A 13,596-nucleotide genomic window follows, 5' to 3' on the forward strand; every position below is an offset into this window, starting at 1 on the left:
CTCCATGAACCCTACCTCTTTAAGCATTATTCTCCTGGACACTTGAACACCAGATCTTTCCCGACACCTAAACAGCCTTATGCCTCATACACAAAAACACGAATGCCCCCCTTACCACTGCCCTCAGTGTATTCCAAAGCATCTAGTCACTCTTCTGCCTCCACTCATGTTTCCCAAAATCTTTGCTAGCAAGCACAGCCTGCAGCTCCTCTCCAGACTTCCACTCCCTCCACAACCTGATGCCTTTCCAGAGCTCTGGAGCTGGGAAGAAGGCTGTGCAAATAGGAATTTTGCTCACTTAAGAAAGATCTTTGATACCTGTGATTCACCTGAACCCTCATCATCAAAGAAGAAGCGCACTATGGTTCCATCTGCATGGCCAGATAGGATTCCCCTCCCCGACACGCTGCAGAAAAACAGACAGGATGATGCAACATTACAGTAAGACTTCCACCTTTATACTCATATCTCTGCCCAGAGCAGCCATTCCCAGGATCATGGTTGATGCTCCTCATCAAAGGAACCTTCCCCAAAGACAAGAAAAATATCGAGTACCTGTGCAAGTGTCTGTAAAAAGAAAGCAGACAAAAGAACCCAGAGTGGAGAGAGACCAGTTACATATCTTCATCATGTAAAATCACAATAAACAACTTTCTGCATTACTAAAACCCAGAAGCTAAGTGACATTCAGTGGAATAATGACTCTGTTCACAAGTGCTTGCAGCAATGTGTATCAAACAGCTTTTACACTGGAATTGTTCCAGAAGTGAGGCTGGATATTATGATACTGGGAATCCCTAAAAGAAACACAATGTAGGCAAAAAACACCTGGGCAAAAACTCCAGGCCTAAGTCCATTTTTTTATAGCATTGATGTCTTGTACTTCTGGACACAAGCAAGGAGAAGAGAGCAAAGACAAAGAAACATGATGAGAAAGATAATGTACCCAGAGAAACTTTATAATGAAGATTAGAAGATCAAGAACAGAATACAAATTCTACAGACACTGTAGCAATCCAGTAATCACGTATCAGCCAACAGAATGACAGCACTTAGTGAAAATTCCACTCCTAGGACCATGACACATCTAAATTTTTGGGTAAAGAATACTAACATAGTTAAAATGAAATCTTATTAACAAAAATAATTTTAAATTGCACTTTGTGGTTATTTTCCTAATTACAGCCTTCTAAAAGGTTTTTATCTGGCAGAATGTTCTTACTTTTTATAGCCTTAAACACAACTAATATTAGTTATTAGTTAGATGAAGCTTACAAATGTAATTCTTATAGTCAGATTCAAATACATCAGTGTATGTAAGTAAGCTTGTGGAAACTTTCATCCTTAACTGCGTTTGAAGAATAGCCAGACTGCCCATGTGGCACAGCCAGGTCTCAGATTTTAGGAAGGAATTCCTGCTGGAGAGCACATTATGTTACTATCTTGACAAGTAAGTGACAGCAAAAGGACATTGGCAACCTCCCACACTGGCCCCTGTTATGCCAAGCCAGCAGCAGATGTGAGAATGAGCCAAAGCAGGGCAGGCCAAAGCAATGCCATACTCACTTAGAAGTTAGTGAGACCACATAGGAATCTGTCCCATAAATGGTGGAAGACTTGTTGTTCTTTGTATTTGCTAAGCGAACCTGAGAAAGAGAAAATGATCAGTATTTCCTTTGTCTGTAGAATGTGGATCTCCCCCAGAGGTTTCCTAGTTCACTACCAGGGAAAGAAATCACAGGAAGCTCATTGCCTTCCAGCATGTTATAAAAGTGGAAAAGCTGGAGTCACATTTCCACATTTCTAGAAAGGTTTGGAGAAAGATCCAAAAGATCCAGTAGAATGTCCAGGGAATAACTGGGAATCAAAAAATTCAAGTCCATGGTGTAATCCCTCTGTTGCTGTTACTGTGGCACCCAGTGACGGCTCTTACTTCTCAGCCCAGCCAGTTGCAGACCCAGACAGACCCAGCAGGGGAAAGAAAGTCACGCAAATAAGGTTCTCTACCTTTCCTTCAGCAAGACCAAAGACAATGAAATTCTCTGCTGGCCACAATAAGCAGGTTACAGCACTCTGCAAAGGAGGAGGTAAAAAGAGAGGTAAGAGCTCCACCCTACTGAGCTTCCTGCCCCATTGCCTCCTAAAATAGCTCATGAACAGACACTACGCAGGCATGAGAGATGACACATTTGGACAGGCCTTACAGTAGCTGAAGATACTGGACAAACCCTACTGCTTGCTGAAGCTTAAACTAGATAATACTGAGCTGGTGCAAAGTAATTGAGCTCAGGAGGACTACGGAAGGGCAACAAAGTTAGATGAATGTGTTCAGTTTGAAGCTCTTTTTAGAGTTTTACTGGGGAGGTGCTTGGCTTGCCACATGTTATTGGTGAATGTATAAAATCATGGCTGTTTTAAAAGGTTTTTTGCAGCAAGTATGAAATATAAAAATAATTTCATTCTGACAACTGCAATAGCTATGAAAATATTTGTCTGTTGGATCTTTATTTGATGAATAAGAAACAGTCTTTATTTTTTCATTGACGAGTAAGATGGCTATTAGATGCTACCAAGTAGGTCAGGTAGAAACAGGCTCACCAAATCCAAACCAAAGGTATTCTCAAAATCTGAGGTGGGGTCAGAATGAATAAAGCTGACCACAAAACCCAACTCTAAGAGAGGGCCAAGAAAGTTTACGAGAGCCCTTCACACCTACCCTGCAGAACTCTAGTCAATAAGAAGGCTGGTGTTTGGCACTGTGCCACCAGCATCAGCCTCACTGGCTCTGTGTCCCATTTTAATCATCTGGGACTGCTTAAGATACATATACACCCTCATTTATTAATCTCATCTTCCACCCCTGCTCTGATCATCCGTATCAGCAAACACAGCTACAATCGGACAACAAAATGTCTCAAGGAAACCAAACTGTTCATAATATAAATGTTCAACCAATGACCAAGAACCATTTTCATTACCCATTTCCCAGGAATTTGTGTGTTTCCCTCATTATCTGTCAGACTCTTGTTTTCCACTCTCACACAACAAATGCTTGGGAACAAGCCTCAGAGAGGTGATGTGCTCATTGTTTGTCTTCCTGACCCTCAGCGGGAGGCTTGTCTTGCCCGTGTGATCACACACTGTGATCACTGTGTGTGTAAGAGAGCCCAGTGGCAGGAGAGGGAAAGGGCTCAACAAATGATCTCTCATATTGACTGAACATTTCAAAAAGTTGTAAATAACAATATTTAGTTACAGAAGAAAGCCAGACACAGTGGTAAAACCCTAGACATATAGCACCAGAAAAGATAAGGGATTTATTGTGTTACAAATAGAAGAAAGTAAGGGGAAATGAGAGAATAAAAGAAAAAAAATTACTGAATTTCTACGTTAAAAATACAAAAACCTGTACACGTGCCACGCAGAGCATCTGAGCTTGTGAGAGGTAAGCAGGCCTCTGCCGCGCTGGCAGCTGGAGGGGCAGGCAGCAAGCAGTATACAAGGAAAGAGCCCTCCAGGAGGCTAAAGGTACCCACACCTGGGATAACCACCCTGCTCAGGAAAGGGACAAATGGATGCCAATCCCCTGTTGCTCTCTTTTCCTCATGACACTCTATCCTCACAGCCCCTCAGTGCAGCAGCTCAAACTACAGTGAAGCAAAGGCTGACCAGTGGCTTTCCAGTCGCCGGAGATACAGAATTCCCTGGGCTCCCTGGAGCAGTCAGAGCAGCCACAGCGGGATGCCGTGACCCAACTCTGAGATGTAAGCTTTCAAGCCAGAGGCTGAGGCTGCCCTTCACCTGAGAGACTGCTTGAGAAAGCCTGGAACAGAGACCCCAGCAACTCCATCAGGAGCAGCTCTGTCTTCTGGGGATTTGAACATGAAGAATGTTCCCTGCAGAGAACTTTCTTGGTGACACAGAGAATATGGGGTGATGGCACCTGCCTGGAAAGCCTGAGGCAGCTGCTGGACTTTTGCCTCTGCGGTAGAGGTAGTCAGTGCACTGCATTTTCTCACTCTGATGGTTTTCTGTGCAAGGAATTCATAGCACCTTTGCCTTTTCCAGACAGATCTTAGGGGAAGCCTTGGCAAACACCTACTAGGCAGATTGCGATCTGACACAGGCAGGCAGAATCAGAGCAGCAGAACACAAAGGTGGCCAAGGAGCAAACCTGACAGAAATCACAAACCTGAAGCAACAGAGCATGTGGAAATTGCACAGTTTGAATTCTGCACTTTACATTTTGTTTAATAAGGCATCTTGGAGTTTAGAGTTGCAAACTTAGTGAAAAAAAGTTGGGCTCTGAGTGAGTCATATTTTTCCCTTTCAACGCTCTTAAAATAATCTGTCCATTGATGCCTAAAGTAGTCCCCAAAGTTTTGTAACTGATTGCATTGATCATTCAACAATTTACTCTGTTGTATTCAGGCATTAGGACACCTCTGAAGCTTGATGAGCAATAGGTGGCTCAGAATTTAGAATTCCCTTAGGATCTTTAAAGGCCAAGTACAGTTTGGCCAAGTACACCTGTGAGAGCAGAGAGACCTCTCATTGTCTTTTCCTACGTATGCTGGAGTCAAACAGAAGTCTGGGTCTCACCGTTTGGATGAACTTGTTGCATATCACCTTCTTGTCACCCCTGCAGAAAAAGATAGACAAAAATTACTAAAAGCAACACTACATATTCTGGTCACTTTACTGTTTATACGCAGTCTGGTTTGATATTGCCAAACACAGTCCACTGAAGTTTTGCATGCTGCTAGGCTATCACAACTTTAGGCAAAAAAAATCAAAAAGACCCTCAGCTTCTGAGCTTCCAAAATTCTGGTGAACTGCCTTTCTGAGTGTCGTTAGCACAACTCCTACCAGCAAATGAGGCTGCAGTGGGGCAGGTGTGTGCCACGGCTCCCCAGCTATGACACACGATGGCAACACAGGCTCCAGCTAACTGCATGCACAGCCCCGTCTCCTGCCGAGGAAATCTCGCTGCTCCCCATGGACCACTGTGTGACTCCCTGCGGGTCAGGGCACTGCAGAGTGTGTCAGGGCGAGGATCAGGCTAAGGGAGCCCGTGGCAGGGCGGAACGGAGCACGCTGGACCCCACCCCATACTCACCACTCCTCGCCGATCCTGTACACGTAGACAATGTTGTCCGTCTGCCCGACAGCCAGTTTGGTGGAGTCCGGGGAGAAGGCCATGCCTTTGACCACATAGCTCTTCCTGCCGTACTGTGGAGAGGGTCGATGTGACCGTGGGAAGGTCAGCTGCCCCAACACTGCCCGGCCCACGCCCATGCCCCGGCCCCGGCCCGGCTCGGTTCACCTTGGCGTCTGCCGGTTTGGTGGAGAACTTGTCGCGCCGCTCGCCGTGCTCATCGTAGAGCAGCACCACGCGCTCCGCGGTGCACACGGCGAACCGGGCACTGCTGGCGGACCAGGCCATGCAAGTGACCCGCGCCGTCCCGTCCTGCGGGGACACACAGCTTAGGGGCACACGGCAAGCCTCAATGAGCACACGCAGATCAGTGGGCACACACGGTTCGGCACTCACACTACAGCCTCAGCGTCGCCGCTACGCGCCCCAGACCGGTCAGGACCGCCCTCCCCAACCCGGCCTTGCCCGGCCCGCTCCCCCGCGGCCCGATCCCCGCAAGCCCGGCCCGGCCCGGCCCGACCTGCGGGGCCAGCAGGGTCCGCACGTGCCGCAGCTGCATCGCGCCCTACGCCGGGGCCCGGCCCGTGCCCGGGATGGTCCCACGGGACCGGGATGATCCCACGGGCCCCGCTCCGCCGCCGCTACCGCGCCCGTCTCGCCCCGCCCCCGTTGCCGCGGCGACCTCGTCGCCTTCGCCGCTGACGCGAGTGCGTGGAGCCCGCGGGAACGACCCCCCCCGCCACACCGGCAGGGCTCGGCTCGATCCCGGCTCCGCTATGGAGGCGCTGCGTGCGGCGGGGCGCGCCGTGCTGCGGAGCCCGCGCCTCGCCCGGCACGGCCTGGGTCTCCGCCGGCGGCGCAGTGAGTGCGGACGGATGCGGGGGTCGGGGCCGGGCATCGCTCCGGGCGGGGAGCCCGCAGCTTGGCCCAGTCGGGCTCGGAATACGGCCGCTGCCTGCTGCAGGGCAGTCTGAGGGACCTGGAGACTGGAAGGGGGAGGGAGCGACCGTAGGGGTGGCCGGGTTAGGGGAGGCGAGGGGGTCGGGCCGAAGGGGCCGGGGCACTGCCGGCCGCTGGGCACCGCAGCGCTGCAGCTTCTCGCCGAGCCCTCCGTGCCCCGCTTCCCGGGCTGTCGCCTCCTGTCCCACTTTTGAATCGAGGCCGCCCGCTCCAGAGGGCTGACGGGCCTGGGCGGCCGTGCCAGGCCCTGGAACACGCTGGACTGCACCGGGGACCTCCCCGATCTCCGCGGGCTTTGGGCCCCTCGGGCTGCCGCGCCTGATCCTCTGCCGGTGTGCCAGGCCAGCCCGTGATGTCTGCGGCCCGGCAGGATCCGGGATCGACCCGTGGACACATCCCTGGAAGCGTTCAAGGCTAGGCTGGAGGGGGCTTGGAGGAACCTGGTCTAGTGGAAGGTGTCCCTGCCTGTGGGAGTGAAACTGGATGAGCTTTAAGGTCCTTTCCCATCCAAACCGCTCCACGATTCCATGACCCCCGCAGGCACCATGTGGCACAGGAGGGCCATGTCTCGCTGTTGTCAGTGAGCTGCTCAAGGCTCTGCTGGAGCAGCAGCACTTGCCCTGGCGGCGCTGGTGTACATGGACCTCAGAGTTTGGAGTGACACAGGGTTCTGCTGCCCAGGGTGGAGGTTACTGGTGCTTGCATGGCACCAGGCAGCCTCCCTGATTAGCTGTCACTTGTGCAAGAGTATGCTGTGCAAATAAGGTCTCCTGATTTCCCTGTGGGTTTAGATTATTCCAATTATGAGTTGGACCCTTCTGCAAGTGTGCCAGTATTGCTCAGGGAGCAAATCCCAGGGAAGAGGTGAAAATAACCTCTTAGTATTAGCTTAGTGTGAACAGTATATACCTTGGCAATTCCCATCTCTTTCTTAACCAAGCATCTCTGTGGTGCAGTTGCTTCCCAGTCACCGGAGCTTGGATCACAAGTGCTGACTAAGCTGCCCCTGCCCTGGCAGCCTGCTACTGCAGATGAGATTCCAAGGGGTTTGGCTTTGCTTACACTGGTCCAATCTGGGGATTTTGATTTGAGGTGGCAGTGGATGCTACTGCTCTTCAGGTGTACCAGCAGTTTGGGTGGCTTAAGTGAATGCACTACAGAGAACGTTTTGTAATGAAACAGATGAGATCCAGGAATGCAAGGTTTTTGCAAAGAGCAATGAGGACTGCAGCATCCTCAGCCCTTTGAACATATGCAGGAACTGTCTGTCTGCTGACAGAGCCTGGACTTCCAGAGCTAGATGACTAAAGCTTCAAGGGTGAACTGCCCACTTCTTCTTCTCCTCTTATGAGAGTGTCACAGAGCCAGGAGAGTGTCCTGCTGGGGGCAGGGAGCAACACTGCTGCTGGAAGCCATGGGTCGGTTGGCTCTGACAGGACTAGTTGTGTGGCTGCTGGCACACGGCTTCTAAAGGCTTCTGTCTTTGCAGAGCTTCCTGAGAGCTGGGCTGATATGCAGGAGCCACTGCTTGAGGGGATGTGCTTTACCCTCAAGTATCTGGGCATGACGCTGGTAGAAAAACCTAAAGGAGAAGACATGGCTGCTGCTGCCATCCGCAGGATCGTGGCCACGGTGAGACCCAGTCCTGGGGCCCTGGTGTGCTGGGGTCAGAGCCCTGCCCCCACACTCCAGGAAGTGCCTGTGTCCTAGCCCTGAACTCCAGTGAGGGTCTGTGCCCTTCCCAAGAGGAGGGAGGTGTGCAGGAGGCTACTGGTGTCTGCCTGTGTGCTGTGGAAAAGCTGTCTTCCTGCAGGACAGCCCCAGCCACTTGCTCCCACACCTGAATCTGGCTGGGAGCAGAACTGAGCCTGCCCAGCATGGAGAGGAGGGTGAAGTACTGGGAGAGGTGGGGTCTGTCACTTCCTCTGTGTGTGAACAGTAGTGTGAACAGGATTTGAAGAGTGTTATGTGCAGGGCATGGCTGACTGCCAGACTCTGCTGTCCCATCCCTACAGCAGGAGCCTCTCCAGCAAGTATCCACGTGAGTGATACTGTACAGAGTCTATGGGGCTCCTTCCAGCAAGGGGGTGAGATTAAAACCTTTGCCAGGTTTGCAGAGATTGCTGGTGTTTTTCCACTGCCAGGCACAGGTTGGAGCTCGCAAGTTTCAGAAGGTGATTCTGACAGTGTCTCCAAGGGGCATCTCACTGCAGGATGCAGACACTAAGGAGATGGTGGAGAACATCTCTATCTACAGGTGGGCATGTCATGGGTTTGGGCTGGGTGTTCCCCAGCAGCCAGCTGAGGACTGATGGGAATTTGAGCAGCCAGGGAGGGCTGGGCCTTCTGTCAGTAGTACCTTCAAGCGTAGGTCTTTCCTTGGCTCCCTGAGGCCTGTGCCCTCTCTCTGCTGTGCTCCCAGCACTGCCTGAGGCTGAGTGTAGGCAGGGTCCTGGATGGTCCAGGATCCATCATCTCCTGTGCCCTGCTTGTCTCTTCTGACATTCAGCAGGATTTTGAGGCTCATGATTGGAAAGCCCCACAGTTAGGACAGGACTGCATGTCTGTCTCCACTGCTGTGGAACCACCCTTCTGGCTGCAGGATGCCAGAAATCACAGCTTACTTGGGCAGGCTAAAGGCAGTTGCTGTGAGGGCTGATGTTGATTTCTCCTGCTGCCACTTGTCCTTTGGCTGGGTTGGGTGTCTGTGGGTGCTGGATGTGAAGGCAGTAACTGTGCAGTGGTGGCTAGATGGGAAGCAGAGACAGGACATCTCTTTGCTGCAAAATGTAGGTCTCAGCACCAGAGCTGATGTGCCAGGTCAGACCATCCCTTTGCTTGGCCTTCAGCTGTGTCCTTGGAGGCAATCACCCACCCAAAAAATCACCCACCCCTCTGTGCTCCTCTTGTCCCAGTGCTTGAGTTCACACCCTGGGTTGAGCTTGCCATCAGAAAACTACAGGGTACTCTGGGATGGCACAGGAGGGAGTGCCTGTGGATGCAGTAATCTCTTACCTGCTGCAGGTACCAGGGAGCCTCTGGCCCTTGCTGGGGGTTTGGGCTGCCTGGTCAGCTCAGGCAGGTGAAAGCCTCAGGTTGTCAGCAGTGCTTGCTGATGTGCTGGGAGGGCAGCAGAAGTCCCGTGCTGGGGTCCCAGATTGTCCTGACAGCTCCTCTCTGCCCACAGGATCTCCTACTGCACAACAGACAAGCTTCAGAACAAAGTCTTCGCTTATGTTGCCCAGAGCCAGGAGAGCGGGGCACTGGAGTGCCATGCCTTCCTCTCACCCAAGAAGAAGATTGTAAGCACTTGCCTTCTGCTCTTGGCTCCGTGAGGTATGGGTGGGAGCAAGGGCCTGTTTTCTTTCTGTTCAGCGAGAGAAGGCCGTTACCTCTGCGATCCTCAGCTGGATTTGGAGCCAGGGAGAAGGTGTGCTCATGTGCTGCAGAGGCAGGGAGTGAACTAAGGGGGATTTCCTGTCCCAGCTCCTGAGGATTTCCTGTCGAAGCTCCCGAGAGTCTGCTCGTGGGGGTGGCTGGCCTCCAGGGGCAGACAGACACAGAACTGAGCCTTGGCCTTCCATCTGTGTGTTCTGCAGAGAAAGGCAGCAGGGGATGCTGGAGGGTCTCAGATTTCATGGCAGTGGGGTTATCCTGGATTGAGGGCCCAGGTGGAAGCAGGCATTCCCTCTCTTTCATGTACACAGGCCCAGGCTGTGACTCTGACTGTCGCCCAGGCCTTTCAGATGGCACTGGATCTCTGGGAAGCAACACATGCAGGTAGGAGGAATTTCTCAGATGTATCTCTCTGCATAGCCCTGGAATCAGTGTCTCTGGTGTGGGACCCTGTCCTGGGCTATGTGGGCGGGAGATGGCTTGCTGACTGGCTGGTGAAACACACCAGGCAGGGAGAGAGTGTTGTCCTTATGGTTGTGTTCTCTGCCACTTCTCCATCTCTGGCTGCAGTGGGAGGTGTACCTGCTCTCTATGCTGAACTGCTGTGCATTGCCTGAGCTGTAGCCCAGCTCAGGGCCTGGTGGTACCTGCCCTGAGCAGTGGCCCCTCACCCTTGTTTATACCCTCCTGCCAGCACACTAGGGATTCCCTGTTCCTCACCCACAATCTTGCCTGTACATTCCCAGCTGGGCTTTCTGCAGGTTGCAGGCACTAACTGCTGCTTTTGCCCTGTCCCAGGCTCTAGGCAGGATCAGCCCCTTCACCCTTCATGTGTCTTGGAGAGCAGTGAGCCTGGCAGACCCCGTGAGCCAGCCCCCCCAGGGAACGCTCCCTTCAGACACCAGTTTGTGGTACAGTATGTGCAAGTCAGGCCCCTGCCCAGGGCTGTCTGGAGTTAAGGCAGGGACAGACTGAGCTCTCTGCAGCTCCCTGCTCCTGCCTTCCCAGAACCCGCTTGATAGCTGCACAGCCCCCATTGGACATGGCAGCCTGATGTGAGGATGCTCTGTGCTGTATGGCTCACACAGCAGGCACAGTTCCTTGGTATCTGTGCTCCAGGAGCTCTGCTTTCAGGTCCCGCACTGCTGCAGCTTCAGCGCTGCTCCGCTGGCCCTGTCACACAGGGCCCTGGGCTGCGCACGTGGTTTCATGGCTGGGGTGAGAGCTGCCTCTAAAGGAGAGGACTCTTGGATCATCATCCTGCCAGCCTGGGCTAAGGCACAGCCCAGCCCACCTGCACTGCAACTCCTGCATGGCCACAGCAATCGGAGCATTGTCATACTGGTCTCACAATGTCCCTGCCTGGGAGCTTCTGGATGCTTGGTCCTTGGCCTCATGCTTCCAGTGTGAGTCCAGCCTGGCAGTGCTTGAGGTTGTACCAGTGTGCAGCCTGCTCCTGGTAGTCTCTGCCTGCCCCTCCAGCTGCAGAGTGTGCTCACCCACCACAGTCCCTGGGCAGAGGTGCACTGTGTCAGCAGCTCTGTCAGCATGGTCTATGCTCACAGATTGTGTTTGGGGCTTTGCACCTGGAGGAGACATGGGATGAGCTATGGCCTGTCTGTCCTTCTGTGCCCAAGCCCAGAGGGTTTTGGCAGCCCAGCACTCCAGTCTTTCCCCCACTGCTTGTGGGAAATCTTTGTATTGTGCCTGGGGAGTGACTGTCTTGTGAAGGGGCCAGACAGGGTCTGAGCAGCCCAGCTTCGCTCCGGGCATAGACCTGCCCATGCAATGAGATGTCATGGTGGGTTTTTGTTTGTTTGCTTGCCAGGAGGAGGAGGAGGAGGAGGAGGAAGATGATAATGTCAGTGAAACCTTATCTGGGTAGGTGGTGAGCTGCTGCTTGTATTAAGGGATCTCTCTGGTGATCCCTGCCTTGTTGCCTTCTCTGTGCCCCATGAAAAGGGAACTGCTTGGGCCATGAGCATGGTGGGATCATGGAGGAGAACTGCATGGAACCAACAGGGAAGATTCCTGGTCTTTCTCTGCTTCTATCAGCTGAGAGCTCAAATGAACAGAGGGTTGAGTGGTGGAGGAACAGACTGTGCAGTCCAGCTTTTGCAGCAGAGATGTGGGGGACAGATGCTGACCCCCAGGATCCACCCAGACATGTTTCTTGCTCTGTTTCTGCCAGTCTTTCCTGAGACCAGCCTGTCCAGACATGCCTCTCCCATGGGACTCAGTTGTCCCTCTTTTCCCCCTGATTTCCCTGGGGTTTGGACCAGGATGAAGGCCTGGTCAGGCTGACTTCCGCGTGGACTGGGGGCGTGGGCTGAACTTGATGATATGTGTCCTGTTCTGGGGAGGAGCTGATGAATAGTCCAGCAGCAGAGGATTAACCTGCAGGTCTGCAGAAGTGCAGGTGGTGGGCCTGTGAGGCCCATCCCATCATGGCTGTTCTCCAAGTTCATGGCAGTGGCCACCCAGCTGGGGTCTGGCAGGTCTGGCAGGAGCTTGGGTTCATCCCATGTCACCTGGGAACCAGTGTGTGCACAGACTGGAGCTGTATGTGTAGCCCAGTGAAGCACCACCCCTTTGGACATGGGGCTCCTGATGGGAAGGAGATACGGCTTTGCAATCTTCGGAAGAGAGGTTGGTAGCAAGGGGGCTTAGGGCCTTCTGCACTCCCAGTGCCTGCTGCTGCTGTGCCATTCCTGCTGTGTCAGGGTTACGAGCATGCCGTGTCTCTCAGGAGGCCATGCTTGGGGTATGATGGATGCTCTGTTTTCTTCCAAAGCAGCGTGGAGGAGCTGGGGAGGGGAGCCCACTGCTCGGCAGGTAAGTTTCTTCAGTGCTGCATTGGCTTGTCCCCCGACATGTCCTCTGTAAGGCAAGGGTGGGCTGATGCTCACCTGGGAATGTCTGCTTCCCCTTGCAGGCTGTGCTGGGCTCCCAGCCGTACACCTTATGGTCCATGTCTTCCTTTCCGTCACTTTTCAGAATTAATACCTCGTGTGCCCCCATTGAGCTCTCCTACAGCACAGCTACTGTGCTACCGCCTGGGCCCATCCCCGGACAGCTGGACCATGCTGGGACAGGTTGGAGACTCCCCTAGCACTGGCCCCAGGACTGCTGGCCCCAAAACTCCCCTGGGCTAAGCCAAATCTCTTCAACAACGGACCAGCCACTCAGGATTCACCCTGTGCCTGCACCTGGGCCAGCCAGTGCCTGCTGCCGCCCTCCTGGCACGGGGGCTGCTGGCACTGCTGCCATGGAGTGCACAGGCTGCAACAGCTGCTCCTTGTCCTGTGCCACCTGCATGAACCGCCTCGAGGTGCAGCTGCTCCCAGCTTGGGCTGTGGGACCCATGCTCCTCGCTCTGCTCCCTCCCAGGCCAAGCATGACCACCCTGCATGCTCTGAGCCTGCCTGATGCAGGCAGTGTACACTCTCAGGGAGCAACAGCTCTTGGCCTGGAGCAGTGTGTGATGAAGGCCTTGCCCCTGCAGTTCAACCCCATACCCTCTCACAAGTGAAATGACCCTGGTTTTTAAGGGAAAGCTCTGCCTTTATAGAGAAATAAACTGAGTTTTTTACTATTGTCATTTGGGTTTGACTTCTGGATGGCTACCATGCATAAGCATGCAGGGTACTGTGTCTTCTGCACTGCCTGTGGTGAGGGTTGCTGTGCCCCAAGCTCATGGAGCCTGGAACTCCCACAGCTTCCTTGGCTGCAAGCCCCTGAGGGGGCAGTTCCTCCTTGTGCTGAGGGCTGCCAAGGCCCAGGGTGCCTTTATGACTTGGGAGGAGCAGGTTCAGGCTGGGCTGTACAGGTATCTTGAGCACCTGTGAATGTCACCTGCACTGATAGACCTGATACCATGCTGAGGCCAGAGCAGACACAAGCCCATGTGTGCCAGCTGCTCTGAAGTGTCTGTGCCCTGCTGCACCCCAGCTGTGCTCTACAGAGGCAAGCCATGTACTTGGTTTTCCTCCCCAGATGGAGCAGAGGAGGCTGCAGCATGTCTGGTTTCTTTGGCTAGTGACAGCTTGCAGCTGTGTTCTGGCCAAGCCCCTCAGTGCTGG

General features: G+C 53.3%; 2 protein-coding genes across 9 annotated transcripts in view; one reads left to right on the plus strand and one right to left on the minus strand.

The window, feature by feature from the left end:
* Nucleotides 1–5,717, minus strand: part of IFT172 (intraflagellar transport 172) — a 36,867-nt gene extending 31,150 nt beyond the window's left edge. For both annotated transcript variants that reach the window (XM_040059093.2, XM_040059092.2), the window contains exons 1-7: nucleotides 5,679–5,717; nucleotides 5,327–5,470; nucleotides 5,120–5,232; nucleotides 4,603–4,642; nucleotides 2,008–2,073; nucleotides 1,567–1,646; nucleotides 319–406 (exon numbers count right to left, since the gene is read on the minus strand). In XM_040059093.2, the coding sequence (XP_039915027.1) occupies nucleotides 319–406; nucleotides 1,567–1,646; nucleotides 2,008–2,073; nucleotides 4,603–4,642; nucleotides 5,120–5,232; nucleotides 5,327–5,470; nucleotides 5,679–5,717 (570 nt within the window). The remainder of the gene's footprint in view (nucleotides 1–318; nucleotides 407–1,566; nucleotides 1,647–2,007; nucleotides 2,074–4,602; nucleotides 4,643–5,119; nucleotides 5,233–5,326; nucleotides 5,471–5,678) is intronic.
* A 191-nt stretch (nucleotides 5,718–5,908) lies between these two features.
* On the plus strand, nucleotides 5,909–13,075 carry LOC120749861 (low density lipoprotein receptor adapter protein 1-like). Of its 7 annotated transcripts, XM_040057762.2 has the most exons (9): nucleotides 5,909–6,019; nucleotides 7,608–7,750; nucleotides 8,263–8,375; nucleotides 9,306–9,420; nucleotides 9,826–9,898; nucleotides 10,313–10,425; nucleotides 11,343–11,395; nucleotides 12,309–12,349; nucleotides 12,512–13,075. In XM_040057762.2, the coding sequence occupies exons 1-9, from the start codon at nucleotides 5,935–5,937 to the stop codon at nucleotides 12,667–12,669; spliced, it is 894 nt and encodes a 297-aa protein (XP_039913696.1). In that variant the 5' UTR covers nucleotides 5,909–5,934; the 3' UTR covers nucleotides 12,670–13,075. The 7 variants fall into 7 exon arrangements, with proteins under 7 accessions (XP_039913696.1, XP_039913692.1, XP_039913694.1 ...); XM_040057758.2 differs by lacking the exon at nucleotides 5,909–6,019 and having other exon boundaries at nucleotides 6,423–7,750; XM_040057760.2 differs by lacking the exon at nucleotides 5,909–6,019 and having other exon boundaries at nucleotides 6,423–7,750; nucleotides 12,312–12,349.
* The last annotated feature ends 521 nt before the right edge of the window (nucleotides 13,076–13,596 follow it).

Source organism: Hirundo rustica, chromosome 3 (assembly GCF_015227805.2).
Source record: "Hirundo rustica isolate bHirRus1 chromosome 3, bHirRus1.pri.v3, whole genome shotgun sequence".
NCBI lineage: Eukaryota > Metazoa > Chordata > Aves > Passeriformes > Hirundinidae > Hirundo > Hirundo rustica.